Source organism: Battus philenor, unplaced genomic scaffold, assembly GCF_028537555.1.
Source record: "Battus philenor isolate CCGP_79_NKW_IND1 unplaced genomic scaffold, ilBatPhil1.0.hap1 SCAF_14, whole genome shotgun sequence".
In the NCBI taxonomy this organism is placed as follows: Eukaryota; Metazoa; Arthropoda; class Insecta; order Lepidoptera; family Papilionidae; genus Battus; species Battus philenor.
This window is the reverse complement of record NW_027181676.1, coordinates 1,312,449-1,334,202: the sequence shown is the minus strand read 5'-3', so window position 1 is coordinate 1,334,202 and position 21,754 is coordinate 1,312,449. Positions and strand designations below refer to the sequence as shown.

Genomic DNA, 21,754 nt, shown 5'->3' with positions numbered 1-21,754 from the left:
TTTGATTTACCTTTTCGTTTTCAGTTGATGGGCGCCCATTGCAGGGCATTGGCATCTTCCTAAGATCGTCACTATGACCGGTTTTATGTTGCTCGCATCCAGTGACTTCCTGCGACCTTAAATTTTTCGTCGGTCCACCTGGTCCACGTACGCTGTGTCTATCGGCTCTATTTTTCATATTATTTTTTGTAATCTTCATTACTTGATTACTATTTTTGCTAGCTTTAACGCTAGGGTGATAAATTTAATTTCGGTCGCTAAAATTAGGAGGATGAATTTGTTACTACTTTTGTGGTAGAAAACTTGCTACAGTGTGAAAATATGAGTCAACCAAACCGGCTAATCACATACATGGAGATTCACAATGTTTTACACAAACTCATTTTACTAAGAAGAAATGTTTCGCAATGGGAGTTTAACACACCCGTGTTTTTTGGGGACAACGCCCTAGGTCCTTAATTCGATACTGGATAACATAAATTTGCTCCCTAAAATTAACTAATCCAAGGAGAATTAACTCAAGAAAATAGATTCAGAAGCACGAAAATTCGTATAGATGTTTGGAAGACTTTATTGGTAAAATTTAATAAAAAGAAATAAAACTCAATTTTTTTCCATATAACACAAGCCGAACAAATTTTTAGAATACTCTTGTACAGTTCGAAGGCTTTTTATTATGAAAAGCTCTATGAGTGTTGGATGAAATCAAAAACAATATAAATATGCGTAGTAAAATATTCACGCCGAGTGACATAAAATAACTCAAGTTTTTTTTCTATGGCAAAAAGTTGAAGGTCATTGCCGTAATAGAGACAACGTTTGACAATTGACATTGACATCGCGATGATATTAACTATGTTTACACTTTGAATCTAAATTGGTGGGTTCACAGATAATTAGGACAAATACGGTCTTATCGTTTATTTTTTCTGTTTTAAATCACTTGTTGTGATAAGTAAGCTAGTCGTTTCTAAGACATGTTCTTTGGTATTTTAAATAAATAATTAGTGGTTGCTTAAATACATCTGTAAGTTCTGTTTTGGAAGAATAAATAGATTACTTACGTAAATAATATACCATGAAATCGTACTCAAATAGCCTGTCGTTTCTGTTGCGTGCTACGGTATTAAAACCTGATGCAAAGTTACTGCATGCAAGGACAATTTTTAGAGCTGAAAGCAAATTATATAGCGGCGTAAGTGTCATTGTTTATACACCGTATATATATTGAAATATCTGGGTTAAATATGGCCTTGCCTTTGTTTACGCTTTTGTATTGTAACAGGCTGCCAACGCGGCGGGCAACGCGGATGCGAACCCGTCGGCGGTGAAACCTGCGCCCCTGACCGATCTTCTAGGCCGGCGACATGACTACTTACGTATATCACTTACCGAGAGGTGCAATTTACGATGTTAGTAGAAAATCATATTAAATCTTATTATCTATACATCTATCACATTTCCACTTACATATTGATTCAAATTAATATCTCTGGAACCATAAAGCTTAGAAACTAGAAATTTGGTAGGAACATTGCTACTGCCACATGGTCCCTAAACCTTTTAGGGAGCCTTCATTAGGTGTGCGATGCAGAACAGCTACTATCAAACATATAATAAATGCCTTAAAAATTTGAATGACTATCTGACCAGTTTTCAATTGCCCGAAATGTCTGTTTGTTTACAATTTTTTTAAACTTATGGTTTTGATACAAGTTTGGACTCTTTAAATTAAGATATGTAAGCGAAATTGCTTACCTTACCCATCTATTAAACCCTTTAATAATTAATTAAAAAACACCTTGAATTACTTATTCCAGTATTGCATATAAGTTGCTCCACTGACTTCATGTAGCGAAATGGTACCTTTGCTTCACTCTTTTCTCTTGAATAGGATAAATTAGTACCATGTGGAACTAGGGATGATAGATTCAATTCTATCACAATTTTAAACATAAATTACTTAAATTACTCGGAATCAAATTTGTTTCTGCAGTAATATTCATAATTTAGATTGCTTAAAATAATTATTCAATCAACACCTAAAAAGCTACAGTCTATTAATATGTAACAGGTAAGTCCATTATAGATCCCATCATAGACCCACAAGAACATACAACCTTGTTACAGTCCACAGAAAACAGGCCTCATCTGTAAGTCACTTTCTTGCAGAATTAGTGGATATCTCTGTGTCTGGTTGTGGGTGTTTTTTAAAATCAGACATTCAAGCCCACCTTGAAATTTTGTTTTTAGTTTTTTAAATTTAAAAACACCATGTTATACTTTTAAATTTTTTGTTATGTATTATCTATATATATTATGTATATGAATCATTTTACACTCAAAACATTAAAGCAAATTTTAACATCTTACAAAGTTAGTATACAGATCTATTTTAATTGTTATAATATAACATAGTATTATTTCTATTCCTTTCATCCAGTGACTGCGAGGAGTTGAAAATCAGTAATTGAGGAGAGATTTCCTCCTCATTGTGATACCTCTCTTCTTTTTTCACTAATTAGGCGACAGCTAAGCATCCAAAGCGAAGAAATGCCTGCATATCAGTGTTACTACCTCAATTACTAAAACATTGTATTTATTAAAGACAAAGTGGGTGATAAATAAAAATTTCTAATGTGACTTATTTGACAGAAATAGCCAAGCTCTTTGATAGTGCGAGCCATTTTTCGAAATTTGAAATTTTTTGCGAGCTGCTATTGAATATGCATATAAAACACGCAGAAGAATTTTTTTTTAACAGACATTCATAAAAGGTTGTCAAATATCTCCCTTCCGCCTTTTTGTCTTTCGAATTTCGCGGCTATGTACAAAGCGCTACGGAGCTCGTATCTGGCATTCTATACATAATTTGAAAGGTCTTGACATAACCTACAAAACGACGCTATGCATGATTAGTTTGGATATTGCGTTCAACAGTTATAGACGTGTAAACATGGAGTTCACTAACGCCGAAATTCGCGCTATTTTAAAGTTTTCCTTCGTTAAAGGCAAATCCGCTAGAGAAACGTTCCGTGAGATTAATGGTGTTTTGGGGGATGGTACTATATCACTTCGAAGCGCGGAGGAATGGTTTCGACGATTCAGAGACGGCGAAAACGACACCATGGATAAGCCAGCCGGCGGAAGACCTGTGACGACAAATACCGATCAAATCATGGACTACATCGAGTTAGACCGGCATGTGGCATCTCGTGACATCGCCCAGGAGATGGGAGTTAGTCACCAAACCATTTTAAACCATCTGCAGAAGGCTGGATACAAAAAAAAGCTTGATGTTTGGGTGCCGCATGATTTGACGCACGAAAACCTTCTGGACCGAATCAACGCCTGCGATATGCTGCTGAAACGGAACGAACTCGACCCATTCACGAAGGGGATGGTGACTGGCGACGAAAAATGGATCACATACGACAATATCAAGCGAAAACGGTCGTGGTCGAAGGCCGGTGAATCGTCCCAAACAGTGGCCAAGCCGGGATTGACGGCCAGGAAGGTTTTGCTGTGTGTTTGGTGGGATAGGAAGGGAATCATCCAATATGAGCTGCTCCCATATGGCCAGACGCTTAATTCTACCATCTACTGCGAACAACTGGACTGCTTGAAGCAGGCGATCGACCAGAAGCGTCTAGAATTGGCCAACAGGAAGGGTGTAGTGTTCCACCAGGACAACGCCAGACCCACACTTCGTTGATGACTCGACAGAAGCTACGGGAGCTCGTATGGGAGGTTTTATCACATCCACCATATAGCCCGGACATAGCGCCAAGTGATTACCACCTGTTCCTGTCCATGGCGAACGCCCTTGGTGGTGTAAAGTTGAACTCAAAAGAGGTTTGTGAAAAGTGGCTGTCCGAGTTCTTCGCAAATAAGGAGGGGGGCTTCTACGAGGGAGGTATTATGAAGTTGCCGTCTAGATGGAAACAGATTATCGAACAAAACGGCGCATATTTGAACACACAACATTGAATAAAGAGCAAAAAAAGCGGAAGGGAGATATTTGACAACCTGTTATTTATATAAATTATTTAAAGAAAAGTATAAAATATGTGTATTGAAGTTGATATAATGGCACATGTATATGACAGCACTCCCAATAATACTTAAAATGCCGGTTAATTGTGATTGGTGTTTGGATTTTGCTAATTTTATGGTGGAATAATAATAATAATAATTCACACCAGTAATTTGTTTTGGTTTCCCAAGAGCTGACATAGGTTATATGAATTTAAATATTGAAATAATTCAACAATCATTCGGAGCCAAAAATAATTGATCAAAGAGCTGCAGTTTTGCCACCCCTTTTATAGGTTAACTATGTAAATGTATGTTTATAATCTTTACTTAAAAAACATAAAAATCTAGGGTTTTTGTTAATCTTTTACTTTACACCAGAAAATAAATTTCATATGTTATAGCTTACATATTTGCAATTATTTATGATATATAAGGTAAACAATTATCAAACCTACTTAATACTCATATATATATAATTATTGAAGAAATAAAAATATTTTCTTATTCGGTTTTAAAATATAACTTTGAAATATTTCAAACAAAATAATTTCAAAGTTTCAAATAGCTTACCCATTTTATATTGTTTTTTAAGTAAAAATAATGTAATTTATTATTTCTTATACAAATACAAATATATGATGTACAGGTCAGTACTGCATGCCAGCGGAAGGTGTTCAACTAACACCTCGCCCGAATCTACTGAAGCGAGATGAATTGCACCGTCTCGTTAATGTATTTGCTTCGCTTGGTGTACATAAGTTAAGGCTTACTGGCGGTGAGCCTACATTAAGATCAGATTTAGCCGAGATAATTGGTAAGTTTTAATAATATTCCTTATGTAATTACATAACTTATTGGCTTTCTATGAAATCAATGTGTGCGATAGGGGTCGAGAATGTTATTCAGGGTAGATAAAATACAGCAAATTTAGGAAGGTGTCTTTACAGTGCCTTAGGCACCGTTTTATTTCACCGCATTATAGGGAGAGGGTTTGATAACCCATATAGCAGGTTTGGACTTGCCACATGCACAATGGCAATCATGTTCAACTAATTTTCTCTTACTACTCAACCAAACTTGTAATGGGTCTAATCTTATTTTGTATTAACATGTATCGCTTTTTGACTGTCTGCTCTTTCTTATGTATATAAATAAAAGCTGCTACCTCATTAAAGTATGATTTAACATTTTCTCCCAACAGACCCAAACCCTTGAGCTAGTTATACAGAGATATCTCCTTTATACCTTTCGCTCTATCGTCCACTGCATAAAAATTCACTACATAGTTATTCCTAGTTATTTTATTGACTGGGTGGTAGTATTTATTTACCTTAGTCTTGTCGATTTTAGCTATATTCCCATATAACAGTAAGTTTTTATTAATATATGTTTTAAAGTTCTTGAACATGAAATAAATCTGGTCAAAAAGGCTATTGTTACATCCTCACAGAGATTATACCGTTTCTCATACATGTCAAGCTTAAGTGTCCAATCAGGTGCTGCTTTCAGAATATAATAAGGCTTTACTTGTATTTTTTAAGCCTTTTACAAAATTAACTGTAACTCGGTGAAAAAAGGAATTATTGTAACTTTTTACAAACATAAATACATTTTTAAAAATTCGAAGCAAATGTTACCTCATTTTTGGGAGGCCATAACTTAAATTGTTACGCGGGTCGTCAGCCCCGAGAGCAGTGATCGGATCTTATCTCTACAGCGCTATAGACATTACATTGCAAATCCTTCTTAATACTGTACATTCTAAAGATGTTTTTTTAATGTAATAGATAGTGTTTTCTTTGTAATAGGAAATTTGTATCCGAACTTTGGGAACATTACAAAATTAACCAAACACATATGTTTAAATAGATAATTTAATTATAGATAATCCAATAGTAGGAACCAATCAAGCTTAAAATTTAGTATGTAATATTGTAGGCATTTCTTAATAAATAAAATTAACAGGGGAACTGAGCAGTGTACCGGGCATTCGTACAGTGAGCATGACCACCAATGGGCTGGTGCTGACACGAAGACTTCCCGCCTTGCAGCGCGCAGGACTTTCAGCTATCAACATCTCCCTGGACTCCCTGCGACCTGATCGATACGAACGCATGGCAAGACGACCGGTATACCAAGATTTTGATACATTTTTTATAACTAATAATTAAGCCTTTATTTTTTTTTCTTATGTTGTAATTTGAATATGTATTATAAGTATTTGGTTAGAATAACTTAGGAATATAAGTATTTTTTGGGGTGAAAGCTTACTCCGATAATTTCCATTTAGTTCTGATCTGTCTACGACCCGTGAATGCAATCAGTGATGTCTCACCATACAAAAACCTTGTCACTCTGTGAAGGTAGCAAGTTATAATAAAAATCAAAATTATTCCAAGTTGAACATGTACCACTTGGAATTAATTTAATTTAGTACCCTTCATAGTACACGCTAGAAAACATATAAATTGTATTATAATAATAATAAATAATAATAATAAAAGTACAATGGGTAGTCTTATCACAAGAGGTAATTTCTTCCAGACAACTAAAGTATGGAAACAGTAGCAGTATAAATAAAGGATAGTTAATGTGTACAAAACATTCACACACACACACACACGTGCGCGCGCGCGCGCTTTTGTGTGTGTGTGTGTATGTGTGTAGCATATATACATGTAATAAATAAGGTATAATACATATTACGGTACAGTATTTTATAAATGTTATACAATAATATATTTAACATAAAACTGACTAGGATCGCACTTGCCTTAGAAGGATAAAGAAAGATAAATGAATTACAGAATAAATAATCATACGTCTAGTAAATATTTGTTAACCATTTCCTTATAATATAGTTTTATTTTTAACAGGGATTACCAAAGGTCCTGGCTGGTATAGATCTAGCGCTCCAGCTGGGCTACCGGCCAGTTAAAGTCAACACAGTGCTGATGCGAGGTGAGTTATGTTGCTTTATTGTGTTTTATCCTGTATCACTGTTTAAAAAGGAAGGTCTTTGATCACTTTGTGTTGCCGATGATGACTCGTGACTCTAAGACGTAGTCTTTTGGATAGGCCCTTTAAGAAGGTTTTTAACTCTTAGTAGCCTGATTTACGAAAGTGATTTTTTTTAAATATTATTGTGTTTGTTTGAGGGTCTAGATGAAGGGAATAATAGATTTTTTTTTAATTTCGTTGGAAAGAATATTATACAACAGTAAAATACGTACAGCCAACCTATAAAAAAACTAATAGTAATGTGAACATTCGCTTTAAAAGATTGGTATAAAAATTGAAACTAGGTTATTAAGGGTTAAGATCAACTAGAGAGCAATGGAAGGGGCTATGCACCAGGAACTATTGGAGCCCTGGAACTGGAACCCATCTATTGGAGCCAAAAGGTTCACGAGTGGCGAACACGAGCCACGCGGCGTTGGTAGACCCATCCACGAGGTAGACCAAAGATATGGTCAAGGTCAAAGGAGGTCGCTGGATACAGCCATTGCAAAACCTATCGTCGTTGATCCTCAAACTCAGTTTAAACTTAGTCGTTTTGACGAGTATGTACAATACTTAATATGGGCCTTTCCATCTAACCGTATAGCAGCTGCAATGAAAGATTCAATAAAGCAAGGAACGTATAATAAAAGTCCGTATAACTTTATTCCCTTAATAACTCTGCCTGCACATTTTTGATCTCGCGCCGTCAGCCCCGTTTGTCTCGTTCATATCATTAATCCATTGTTCGCAGTGGTCTCCTTTGTGTCAGATATTTGAGCGTCACAGTACTAATAATAAAAATCATTTATTTGTTGAAAAATACATAAATAAAATTGAATGTATAACATCGTTTTCATCATTATCATTTTAGTCGTACGACTTTTGCTGCAGGAGATGGACTTCCCAGATATTTTGGTCAAGTTTTATACCCATAAAAGTTGTTAGCTTATAGCATAAAGCTATAGTTTAAACAGTATGCATTATTTGTAAGAACGCCATCGAAACCATCTCCCTCTCGCGGGTATAGTTTTGTAAATTTTCGTATTGCGTATTTATACTGCTATTTAGAATACGCGTTTCGTGTATGACTACTCTTAATGTACATGCAAAGAAACTAGTTCACGAAATACGACAGAGATAACGCTCTACGAAGCCGAAATTAGCCGATTGTCTCTTTCCAAAGGTCGATGTGCAATATTTATCGTCGGGTACTGTAATTTGACTTTTTGTGCCGCACTTATTTGCTGTCGGTAAAGCAGTGTCTGTTGAACCTTGACACTTCATAGATGGCGCTGTTAATAATGGTGTTATGACGGCGTCCATTGCGGTCACCGGTCGGTAAAGCAGTTGGTATTTGAGATGATAAAGTGATAATTTAAAATATTGCATATTATACTTATGTGTGAATATATATATTTATTTACATTTATATATTTTTTTAGGTTTCAACGACGACGAAATATGTGACTTTGTGGAGTTCACGCGAGATAGAGAAGTCGAAGTTAGGTAAGTGATATGTTTTTAATTTTTAAAAAATTAAAAACTAATAATATGTGTTTCATAAGAAATTTTCATAGTCTCTTTGACATGGTTGTAAATGTTATCCTTGTTGTTTGTTGCTGGAGAAAAATTCTATGTTACGATTAGAAGGTCCTCAAAACTATACATATAGATGCAGCGGTCTACTGTAATCAAGTGAAAGGCATACATTGTAGGGAGGATGTATGGCTATGATGAAAAGTAAAGATGCGTTTACACTTGGTTTAATTATTGAAGATGCGCAAGTAACCATTAAAAATTAGTAATTATCTCATTACACTATTCTAGATTTATCACAATGATAATAAAATTCTAGTAAAATAATTTTCTTTAATTAAATTATTAAAATTAACATTAGCTTTATGTACACTAATAATTTTTGATTAATTACATTCTAATACGTTTTTAATTGATGTCGATTATTTATCACAGATAAAGGTATTTCAATTTATTTGTCGGTTTTTATGAAAAAAATATTTTTTACTTAACATATTTTATATTTCTCTCCACAAAAACCTTTTTAATCTCATAAAGAAAATAATAAAAAAGTGCTATTGTTAAAATTTGCGCTAAGCAACAAGAAATTAATTTTTACATACATACATTAATGTTTTATGACTATAGTTGATGTTTTTTGGTTTTTGTAGAGTACTTCTGAAAATGAAGGTTGCAATTATATCTGCGTCTTGCATTATCAGAATGCTTTATATATTTGTAAAATAAATGAATTGTTACTCCACTACACATTCATCTCTTTTTTTCATGATTTTGAAATAACGCAGTTCACCTATAATAAATACATTTTTTACATCGCAAATCCATACAATACTTTTTAATTCTAATTTTGACGGCAATAACAAAAAAATATCTGTATTAGAACAAAATACAATTTGGTGAATAAGAAGGTTTTCAAAGACAACAGTTGAGCCAACATATACATATCTGATGTTTTTCCTGATGATATCATTTTTGATTCAGCTTGTAATAACAAGTGCACGTGCACGCAAGTTATAAAGATGAACAGGAGAATTTTAAACCAAGCTCGCGTTTCAGGTTTATAGAGTTCATGCCTTTCATGGGAAACCGTTGGGATGATTCAACAATGATTCCTCACGAGGAAGCCTTGAGTGCCGTGCGCGAGAGGTACCCACGCCTCGTGCCTGCTCTCTCTCCCTCATGCGACACCGCCTCCGTAAGTACCGTATATGCATATGCAAGGTAAAATACACTCTAATACTGTATACAAATAATTCATTTTTATACATCACTAAACGCTATTGCTATGGGAATAGAATCATTTTTGTATAATAACTAGCTGATCCCGCAAACGTTGTTTTGCAAAAAAAATTAAGGGTTGATAGTAGAGGGGTGAAAATTTAGGGTTGTATTTATTTTTGTATGCTGTATTATAATAAAATAAAAACCAAAAAATTTGTCTAAAAAAATAAAAAATAAAAATTAGGGGTGGACCACCCTTACCACTTAGGGGTATGGAAAATAGATAGTAGCCGATTCTCAGACCTACTGAATACGTATATAAAATTTGGTAAAAATCGGTCAAGCCGTTTCAGAGGTGTTCAAGTTCGAACACCGTGACACGAGAATTTTATATATTAGACTAGATGTCTTGCACTCATCGATAATATACACAATTGCTTTAGTCCAAGAATTAATTTATGTACAGAAATATAAACAATGAACACCTAGGTAACCTACACACCACTATTGTTTATACATTTTAAGCAAATTGCACACTATTGCTATAGATATAGAATTTACTTTAGGCTAAGCTAAACACTATTGCTAATGGTACAGAATTCATTTTATGTATAACCATATCGTGCATTAATCTAGAATATTCACAATTGCTTTAATCTACGAATTTATTGTAAAGAAATGTCGTACACACACCCAAGGAAAACTACACGCTATTGCAATAGTCCTAGAGTTCATTTTTGTACAATAATATCGCCTAAACCTAAAATAAGTTACACTTTAATTATAGAACTGATTTTTGAATAACAATATGCATATATATACATAATTTTAATTTTGAAGCGAAAGGGTTAAACTCGTATCGGGTGATATTTCAAATTGCCTCCATTAACAATCAAATTGTCCTGTGGAGTGTGGACGCCAAGATGGGAAATACAGCACTATTACTATAGCATTAGAATTCATTTACGACCAACGGTATGTATTCGCATAAGATAAACTAAGCCTTATTGCTCGAAGTACGTGGTGCGATCAGAAAAATGGTGTCTTGAGTTTTAGCTGGCGTGAGAAAAGTTGTATGTAGACTTAAATTGTGAACGCAGGTGTGGCAGGTGGAAGGTCACGTGGGGCGCGTGGGATTCATCTCGTCTATGACGCAGCCCTTCTGCTCCACCTGTAACCGTCTACGTCTCACAGCGGATGGAAACCTAAAGGTACCTACGAATTTTCATCTACCCTACGTAAGGAATTCAATTATTTGGTCATAGACAAATTTCATTGGCTCTGTAGTGACCTCTATGTGACGCCAAAAGTTTAAATTTAGTAGAAACTTACTTAGTTTTAAAGTAACGCCATCTAGCGGTTAGAAATCGACATAGAGGTCCCATAAGTTAATTTTTTATATTTTGTATAGTTCACTTATATCGACAGACGTAACCTCTATAACAGCGGAGTTCTATCCAAGCGGAGTGTTTAAATTATATATACCCAAGTTCATTGTTTTAGAAATCGGTGTAGGTTTTTAATATCACCTCTAACGCCATCTAGCGGTGTCAAATGCAAAATTATTTTAATTAGACATTGTTCCGTAAATAAAATTTAGTTATTATTTTATATTTCACTCATTATCGACAGACATAACATCTTTAACAGTTCGAAGCTTGGCTTCAAAAAGTTTTTTATTCTTAGAAGAAGACATTTGTTTTTAATATAACCTATAGCGCCATCTAGCGGCGTTAAATGCAAACTATGCAAACTAAGGTTATTTTGTATAGACAGTAGTTTTGTTCCAAAAGCGATCGCACGTTAGAGGAAACATCTAACTTACGACTTTAGATACCAAAAGAGCTAATTTAAGAATGTATCCTCTGGCGTGCAATATTGTTCTAGGATTTTAAAAATTAAAATGGTTTCCAAAGACACTTATAAGATTAATATAGAAAGTTACAATTCATTTGTCTATATATCACGTGAACATCATATGCTTTTAAATGTTTTCGCGAGTAAATTTAAAATTGGAAACAAGATGAATTTAAAGATTTCCGTTTCATTGTCAATGGAAATGATGCCTTATGTTAAGGTGTGACGGTATATTTTCGAAGGTGTGCCTGTTCGGCGCGGCGGAAGTGTCCCTTTTGGAGGCGATGCGAGCTGGCGCAGCTGACGACGAGCTACGGTCTTTGATACGCACCGCTTTACGCAAGAAAAAACCTCAGCACGCCGGTAAATTGCATCTTATGTTCATATTCATAATGTTCATTATTGATTGGCGCATTCGCCTAACATTGCGCATGAGGCGAATACGCCCTATAGATATAAAAAAAAAAAAATTTTCCCCCCACAACATAGCAGGTTTCCATTTAAGGTAAAACAAACCTTATTGCTAAGACATAAGATTCATTTTTATACAACAATGCCGCTTACGAAGGTTTCGCTATACAAAATTCAGTACAACACTGCTTTTACACATTATGTCTCGTTACCTTATAAATATATTTAACAGTATATACATATGTCTTGTTATTGTGGCGTCTTCTTTATTAATATCGATTCTACCGCGCGGTGCCGCTTTTATACTTTTACGAACAACTAGCGCCATCTGTTGACGCCGGTTGATATTAAATAGTTTTTACATATATAATAAGTCAATTATTAAGTAAATTATTTCTTCTAATATAATTTTTTTTGAAATAAGAAGTTCATCTGACAGTAGACTACAATCATTTTGTCTCACAATCCTGAGTGCCTACTATCATTGTGATATTCGCCATTCCGCTGAGACTGCGTCATAGATTAAAGCCCTTTCATTCTTGCATCTCAACTGGGTACATTACAATACTAATTACATTAACCATTTGCAACAACCCCCACCCCTGCATCCCCTACTAATTATACTATGCTGCTAATCATTTATATATGTTAAAAATTTTGGGTGCAAGTATGTACCTATAACTGAAAAATAGTTCATGTTAATATTTCCTCTGTTACAATTTCACTTTTCGTCATGCATGTACAAATTTAATTTTCAAAATTTTACGTTCCGAAATCATATCATAAATGTTTCCTGCTAATATACCATTATGGTGTTCATCGTTATCTTTCGCTTTTAACGCACGTTATTCTAAATGCTAGTCGCGTCGCTTCCTTACGAGGCTTCTATCTTCTAATGTTCGTAGGCATGCAGAATCTCTCGCGAATGGAGAACCGTCCCATGATACTGATAGGAGGATAGTGGGCCGGCGGCCTAGCGGGCGGTTCATTGGTGTGGGAACGTTACAGCACTCTCGAGGGCACCCAGGCAGCTCCGCGTTGCCGCACGCTGCTACTCCACTGACGCAGGAGGCCTCACACACCTGGATGCAGAAGGACGAGCGAGGATGGTCGACGTCGGCGCGAAGGCAGTCACAACACGCACAGCAGAAGCAGAGTGCTTCGTTAAGGTATCAGCTCGGCTTCTGCGTATCTTGAGAGACGCTCGTCTACCTAAAGGAGACGCTTTAACAGTGGCCCAGGTAGCAGGAGCCCTCGCTGCCAAACGCACTGCAGAGCTTATCCCGCTTTGTCACCCCCTGGCGCTGGAGGTAGCTCGCGTACGTGTAACACTCCCCCGTGGGGAATGTGCCCACGGAGGCGCCATACGCGTAAGCTGCACCGCTCGAGCCTCTGCCCGGACCGGCGTAGAGATGGAGGCCCTCACCGGAGCCGCCGTTGCCGCCCTGGCCCTCTACGACATGTGCAAGTCAGTAGACCGCCGCATCGTCATCACAGACCTTCGTGTTGTAAGTAAAACTGGAGGTAGTCATGACTTCGCGGAGGAGGCTCCAGTCGAGTCCGGACCAAAACTCCGCCCACACGACACCACACCAATCAAACGCGACGAGACATACGCGCCCACAAACCTCATGCACTTCTAGCGGTGTAACGACCCATGACGTTAGAGTCTATATTTTTCAAAATTATATGCATTCCACACTCACAGCCCTTTTGCGTTAATAATGATCATTGTCCGCCGACTAAGTCGCTGCGCTAGAAGCTCTCACAAACATCATGCACTTCCAGTGATGTAACGATCTAAAATATTACCGCCTAAATTGTAGAAATCATTTGCATTCCACGCTCACAGTCCGTTCGCGTTAATAATGATCATTGTCCGCTGGCCCAACCCGCTGCCCCAACCCGCTGCTTTCTAAACAATGTCTCAGTCACTTTTTTGAATTGGAAACGATGTCATTGGTTACGGAACGTGGTTAGGTCGACGGACAGAAATAATGATAACTGTATTTTTAACGCGAACGAACTGTATTAATTATGTCCTCGGTAAGTATTGTCCATTCGAAACATATGAACCATATAGAATTAAACTTTGTTTTCCTTTATAAAGAATCTTTATATAATAAATAAATATAGGTTTTTGTAATTATATAATGTTGGTATTTTATGCGTAGAAAAAAATATATAAATTTTATAATGGCGGCTGCATTTGCGCCTACATAATCTGTAACGTATTGTCAAACCGATATATGCTCTTTATATCTCTATTCTCTAACTACACTTTCTTATAAAAAATTATACTTTATGACTCATTACACATTAAAATATACTATATGATAATTTTATCAGTTGAACGTCAATTGCAAGACATGGGCCTCCTTTATAGGTTGCCAATAGGTCCGACATAGCGGGCTGGTAAGTTGAAATGGCACTCAGGCCACGGCGCATAGAACAGATGTCCACTGGAGTGTTAAGGTTCTGGAGTAGAGACAAGTGATGTGCAGGATGTTCAACGTGGACTGACAATCTCGGAAAACCCTGAATGCTAAGAACAGGTCCTATTGGAAATCTATTAGGGAGGCCTATTCCCAGCAGTGGAGGCTTTTGGAAAGTTGAGGGTAGTTACAAAACATTCCACTCCCAGAGCTTACTAAATTATTTTTTATCTATCTTTATTTGGTAAAGTTCCTAAATAGAGGACCGTCCTATTGAAATACGTAGTATATATATATATATATATATATATATATATATATATATATATATATATGTGTTATATATATATATATATATATATATATGTTATATATATCCAACATATCCAATCGGGTGCCCTTTTATGCTACTATCTGACGTCAAACGAAAGCGCAATCTGCTACCAGCGACATATATAGACGCTGTCTGAAATTGAGGTGTTTCGGCGTATATGTATATATTGGTAATTTATAACATGTATAATAAGGTAATATATATAACATATTATGGGTTGGTAGTTTTTATATTGTAAAAAAGAAAGTTTTAATTGAATATTTCACTTCACAAACTTTTTAAAAACAGCTGATATTGCTTTGGCAATGACGATAACTTAGTTAAGCGTAGATGCTATAGATAAACAATAAGAAATAACTTAAACTTTATATTTGCCAAACACGGCAGCTTTTGGTGCTAGTAAGTTTTAAACATTTATGTTACTTACTAATTTTACATTTGCATCGTTGTAAGAATTAATTCATTGTAACAGTTATTTCCGTCCTGTCAAAAACAATGCATATTTTTTTAACATAATGCATCTGTACGATATTATTGCCTTTGCCTTTTTGATGCACTATATAACCTCAAATATTTTGACCTCACAACTACAAAGATATGGAATTTATTATATAAACATGAATAATAAATTACTAATTTTATGCTTTTGTTATCTCTTTATATAATTTAGTAGAATACCATTCGGTATTCGCTTTAAATTTATGCCATCTATATGTGGCGGGAAAAGATATGTATTTTGACAGCTATTTAAAAAAATCAAAAGGCCTGAAACTATTTTGAATATAAAGGCAGTTGTGAATTATTTTTTTTCTTTTCTAGTCTCGAAACATTACATTGTAAGACAGAACAATTTTTTTATATTAAAAAGGGTCGAAATTGACGTTCGTATGCTAAGGTAAATATACACGTGTATAACGAGTTGGTGCTAATTTGTACGAAGAAATTTGTGAGATTTAGAATGTTCTAGAGTTCATTCTGTGAAACATCAAGTTTGCTTTCGGTATTTGAGATATCTGATGTCGTTACTCTTTGTTTCCTAAACATTATATCGACTGGCTTTAATTTGACAGATAGAAGTCGAAGTGACATTTGGCCGAATAATTTTAATATCAAAAATACAATGATTTATTACTTTGCACATCTATCAATGCAACTAAAATACTTATTTATGGTATTAAATAAGAAACAACTTTTAAAGTAAAAACAAATGAATTACATTTTTTTTTCCTAAAAAAAGCTAATGAATCTATTGACATTATGATATGACAGTCGGCCAAATATCTTTCGATAATCTGTGTTCAGATACACTGATCTTATGGTTGACGAATTATAAAAAAATCAAAATATGGTTTAAATAAAATGAAGTTTCGAACTTATTGATTGAAATATACAATCGTACAACAAATTATATATCTGTAACGGTTGATTTAATAATTTGTGCTCGAATGTAGTTTTAGATTGTTTTCGTATTTTATTATTTTAGATGGTAAATATATATTTTTTAAAATTTCTTTATCCTTTTGTACGTGACTTTTACATTTTTTTTAATTGCACGAATTGGCTTAAGGATTTGTAAAGTGTAAATGTAATTATACGTAAATTATAAAAATTATTTAAACACTTTTCTAGCATTATAAACATTAAATATATTTAAGCTATCTATGGTTTAACATAGGATATAGAATAAAAAAAATACTTGGTAGTGGAAAAATATACTAAAAATAAACGCCATATAATGGAAACGCATGCAAAAAAAGGAATAATAAGCCAAGGACCAGATTATCTGCCAATTTTTAAGGCATAGAACAATTAGATATATAGGAAATGGTGAACAAGCAAACTTATTACAATTAAATGTATCTGGCAACTCGCACGAATGATCGATTTAAATGTAAATCGTAAAAATAATAATTTTACACCTTTGTTATCTGAAAGTAAATATAATTGCATTAATAATATGAAGTTACATAAATATGGGATATGAATCCACAATTAAATGTTGTAATTTTAGCCATTACTATTTTAATCTTATTTAATAAAGCAATAAGTTTTACCATAATTAATTTCAAAATAAATGTGAGTACATGACAACATATACATGTAATAATAATTTTCTGTTTATATTAATATGTATGCTGTCTTAAGGTTTAGGTAGTGATATATAGAATAGATAGCATGCAGAATATATCCAATTTTTATAGTTGATATAATTAGATTTATTACTGGCGAAAAGTCGTGAAGTCTATTTTGTACATAAAATATATGATTTGTTAATGCCAGGGATTTCCAGTTTAATTTGGTCAAGGGTTATTTTTAAGAAATATACAGATATATAAAACCTCCACACCAGAGTTTAAAAATTCTATTGCCAGTTTTGTTTCTTATTGATATGAAATTATTACAAATATAGAAACTTTGGTATCAGTTCAGTGAGTAAACTTGAAATGTTTGTCTCCTAACCTATATAACTTTTGAAGTAACTTAAAAGTTTCATATAATAACTTGTGTTAATAGTTGGAGGTTTATTTTAAAGACCTTATAAATGGGAACCTCTGGTCAATAGCATAGTCAGAGTATCGTAATACTTTTCTATTATATTTTTATATAAATAAAAGGGGAACATGATTTTTGTATTTTATAAATAATAAAAGATATATCAAAACTTGTTTTTTTATTTATTTATTGTTTAAGTGTTATTAACAGTCATGTGTATAAATTTAGTTTATATGCTATCAAAATACAGTCATTATATAGCTTTAATACATTTAGACAAGTGGTTATATGCGTAAATTTTGTATATAAAATTTTTTCAAGCAGTTGTTATATCTGTTTTTAGGTCTGATCTTATCTATACAAATAAAAAAAATTGTAGTGTCTGTTTGTTATATTGAAATAACCGCCTTTTACTAGATCCATATGAATATATTAGGGGGACTGGAAAGTAATGTCTTTTGTGCGTATGTCCATATTTGATTGTCATTTGGTAGGTCATTAAGTACTTGGAAGACATAGACTAGATGGCAAAAGATTGAAGGTGAATATATTGTCGATTAGAAATAAAAAATTGTTATAGATGCAGTCATGTGAATTTTACTTTAGAAAACGACATTTCTTTCCGGGCTCACTAATATATTCTTCTTTTCTGTTATATCTCCTCCTTACCTTACACTCTCCTTTTATCAAGTAAAAAAAAATATTTATTTCAACTATAATTTTTATAGGTTATAAAACTCTGCCACTTAATTTTTTGTAGCTTGTAAAAAAACTACACGGACAAAATGCAGTGTGGGGCTTCGTAAGCAAGCAGGGAACAGTTAGTTAAATAAATAGCACATAGACATAACTGTGATGTATTGAAAACTCAGTTTTAATTTTTATATAAAAAAAATACATTCATATACAGGCTCATTGAATGTCCACTGGTTAGTTCAGCATATTCTATTATTCATATATACCAATGCTCATATTTTCAGAGCTATAATTTGAGTCTGAACTGAATTAAATAAATAACTAGGCACAAAATAAACATTCCGAGCCATAACTATGCAAGCTAATGTATTATTTAACTGTATAAGTTTGATATATTACACTCTTAATTGTAAAGATGTGTCTACTAAACATTCTCTCATGTCTTTCAAGTGTATATATAGTATATATAAAATTAGTAATAGTACAGGGATGGCTAAACTGCGGCACGCAGCCACATGCAGCCCTGAACAATTAATTTTGTCTCAAATAATTTCTCAATCTTTTTATTTATATTTTTGTCTCCAATTAATTTTTTTCAATTATTTCAATATTTTTATTTATATAACCTATGTCAGCTCCTGGAAAATAGAAACAAATTACTGGTGTTAATAATTATTATTATTATTCAACCATAAAATTTTTAAAATCCAAATACTGATCGCAACCAACTAACTGGCATCTTAAGTATTGTTAGATAAGTGTGCATTTATATCTCACTTCAATACACGTATTTTGCACTTTTTTTGTTTTCAAAAAATTTGATTTTTGTAATAAAAAAAACATTCTTTTGCGTGTTATAAATGAGTGTTCAATAAAATTTCAAATTTCGAAAAATGGCTTGCCCTATCAGAGCTTGGCAACCCCTGCTAGTATATGTATAAAGTATGTAAGTTGCCATAAGTCAAATTTATTCATTGTTTTGCAACTATATAAATGCCAATTGTTTTATGTGTGCGCAAATCCTTAATGCCACTTGCAAGACGGGGAAGCAGACAAATATCAAGCCTTCTATTCTAAAATATATGAGTTTACCATTGCGCCTTATATTGTCTGACAATACAGATACATCATGTGATTGAAATAAGTGAGTGGTAGGTCCATGGTAGGCAATCAGACCATCTATACTCAAATCTCTCATGTGTCTTGTCAAACATGCTTTACCACATCTCATCATTTGTATACCTCAGGTGATGACTAGCATCTCCACACACATGATTACAGTTAATTGTGATATTATATGGTCTTGGGCATAATTTTCATGATTTATCTTACATGACCATCATTCAAAAGCATTTCATATATACTCAAATGATATTAGTGGAACCGGAAAGTAATATCGCTTTCTTAAGTTAAATTCACATTCTTAACAAGTTTTTATTACTTATCAACAATATACTCACCTTCATTGTCAACAACTTTTTGCCACCTAGTATACAAATTCTCAATTCTAGAGCGGTAAATATCAATCGGTTTTTCAGTAAAATTACTTTCCGGTCTCACTAATAAATTAGAAAAACTTCAGCACTATTTAGTGTAAAAGTTTAATATATCTAAATCAAATAGATATATAGGAAAGGTCTATGAACACCTATCTTGAACAATAATGATTGATGACATTGATGTAGATATAAAAAGTATTGACAAATTAAATTTTAATTAAAACTTAAATGGCTTATTACATTCTTGTATACATATGTTTGAACAAGTTATAAACCAAAACCATTGTGCTGGCAATATCACCACTGCATTTGAAATATGGTTTTGGTATCATTTAAAGGAAAATTCTTAGGCCAAATATTTTTCTACATAATATAAAAGCTATAGATAAAACAATAAACTTTTGATAATTTAGACAATGATGATTTGAGCACTAAAAAAATACACACACTGAACATGGCTTTGAAAATCCACCAGAAAAACAAAACATGTTACATGGAGGAAAGAGTACAGTCATTGAAGTTTAAGTTACGATCCACACCTGTGAGGGACAAGCTAAAAAAGTTCCGAGGAGTTATTGTGTTGATATAAATGTTAAAGTTTAATAAGCAAGAATTGTAACATAGGATCAACCAGACAATCTTGTTAAGATCATGAGAAGATACTGGATGCTGGCTACTTCTTCTCACTTCTTCCAATGTTCAGCCAACATCTTATAACTAAAATGGTGTTGGCATTTGGCCAAATAGATATTCATCATAACAAAGGAGCATTTATAACAATGTTACAATAAAATAGATTTGATAGATACACAACTTTACAATTAAAGTGATGGCATAAGCAAGTTTCTAGAAGGTAGTTGTCAACCGCTCGACACGAGGACATTGGATTTGGTGGGCTGTTCCGGCGCGGCGTCTGGTGGCCGGTCAGCGCGCTGAACTCGTATATCATGGGTTTCGATATATTCATTTATCTCTTGCCCCTTGCGGGCTAACTGCTCATTTAGGGCCTGAATAGCTTTGGGCAACCGTTCCTGATTTGTTTCGAGGTCTGGCAGTACTTCGCCCACGGTCCGCTCAACAAGCACCCCGCCGATCATGCGGAAACATTTTCGCGATTTATCTACCGCTTGTAGTGTTTCTATTACAATCCTGCAACGTTAATAATGGAATAAGTGGTGATTTGTGAACACTTGTGATATAATTATTAATAAATATTACTCACTTATGCTCGTTCAAATCCATTTCCAATTCTGATATTTTATTCGCTAATTGCCTTTGTTCCGTGCGCAAATTTTGGAAACCGGAAAATATTTCATCCGCAGGCTTCGCTTTTCCTTTATTCGTACTACTGCTGCTAGCCATTTTAATTTATTTTAATAACTATAGTAAATTTTTAGGTTATATTTACGATTCGAGTGACAAGAACGTTTTGCTCATAATATTGCAAACGATATGAAAATTAAAACAATTTTCAAAACAAATTGATAAAAACGAAACGGTTATAAAGATTATTTATAATTATTTTTCACTATATATTCGCAGGTGAAATTCTTGACAAATACTTTATTTTGGGAAAGAAATATCAAATGGCAAAGGTTTCGGTATCATAAAGCCACTTAGACATTTATGTATTTTTTTTTAATTAATTGCTATGTTAGTAAAAAAAATATATCTTATTTCTATCACTAATACTCTTTGTTTATTTCCTCCTAAATAAGTCGTCAGCATCGTTTTTAGTTATCATGAACATGTTTTAGGACTAAAGATGTTCTGTATCATAACTAAAATTAAACGTTGTGTATGAAGTTATCTGCTTGTCTGTTCAAAATAGAATACTAGGATTGATAAGATCACAAAAGTTTTTATGTACCTGCAGGGATAATATCATTAAGGATTCCAACAGTTCCGTGGCCTACTAAATGGAACCTTGTTTATTATGGCAACGCTTATCTGAGCCCGGTATTTGTTACAGTAGGCTCTCCAAAACACATGGTTTATTAAATAAAATAGTTATTCCAAGGGAAGGAGTATATTGCACAATGCATGCCTTCGATCGGGGCTCGTTTATACTGTAGCAGCTACATGTTAAAAGTGCCGTGTTTATTACGTCTATGACATATTAACAAAGCAAATTGCTTTTATTATTGCAATTTTTTAAATAGGCACTAAAGAAACTGATTTTGAAATATTGTTTTACAAAATATTGAGAAATATTTACTTTATTCTATACG

General features: G+C 33.9%; 2 protein-coding genes across 4 annotated transcripts; one reads left to right on the top strand and one right to left on the bottom strand.

Annotated features, from left to right (window-relative positions):
* The first annotated feature begins 875 nt into the window (after positions 1 to 875).
* Positions 876 to 14,782, top strand: Mocs1 (Molybdenum cofactor synthesis 1). 3 transcript variants are annotated; one of them, XM_068777738.1, is made up of 11 exons: positions 876 to 1,195; positions 1,286 to 1,412; positions 4,685 to 4,852; positions 6,004 to 6,167; positions 6,915 to 6,999; positions 8,484 to 8,547; positions 9,634 to 9,772; positions 10,899 to 11,009; positions 11,898 to 12,018; positions 13,075 to 13,235; positions 13,308 to 14,782. In XM_068777738.1, exons 1-11 carry the CDS (start codon positions 1,079 to 1,081, stop codon positions 13,707 to 13,709), a joined length of 1,659 nt encoding a protein of 552 aa, XP_068633839.1. In that variant the 5' UTR covers positions 876 to 1,078; the 3' UTR covers positions 13,710 to 14,782. The 3 variants fall into 3 exon arrangements, with proteins under 3 accessions (XP_068633839.1, XP_068633838.1, XP_068633840.1); XM_068777737.1 differs by having other exon boundaries at positions 13,075 to 14,782; XM_068777739.1 differs by lacking the exon at positions 13,308 to 14,782 and having other exon boundaries at positions 12,972 to 13,112.
* Positions 14,783 to 20,234: 5,452 nt separating this feature from the next.
* Positions 20,235 to 21,079, bottom strand: Pfdn2 (prefoldin 2). The gene is made up of 2 exons (XM_068777903.1): positions 20,746 to 21,079; positions 20,235 to 20,672 (listed from the first exon to the last, which is right to left on the bottom strand). Exons 1-2 carry the CDS (start codon positions 20,883 to 20,885, stop codon positions 20,384 to 20,386), a joined length of 429 nt encoding a protein of 142 aa, XP_068634004.1. The 5' UTR covers positions 20,886 to 21,079; the 3' UTR covers positions 20,235 to 20,383.
* Positions 21,080 to 21,754: the final 675 nt, after the last annotated feature.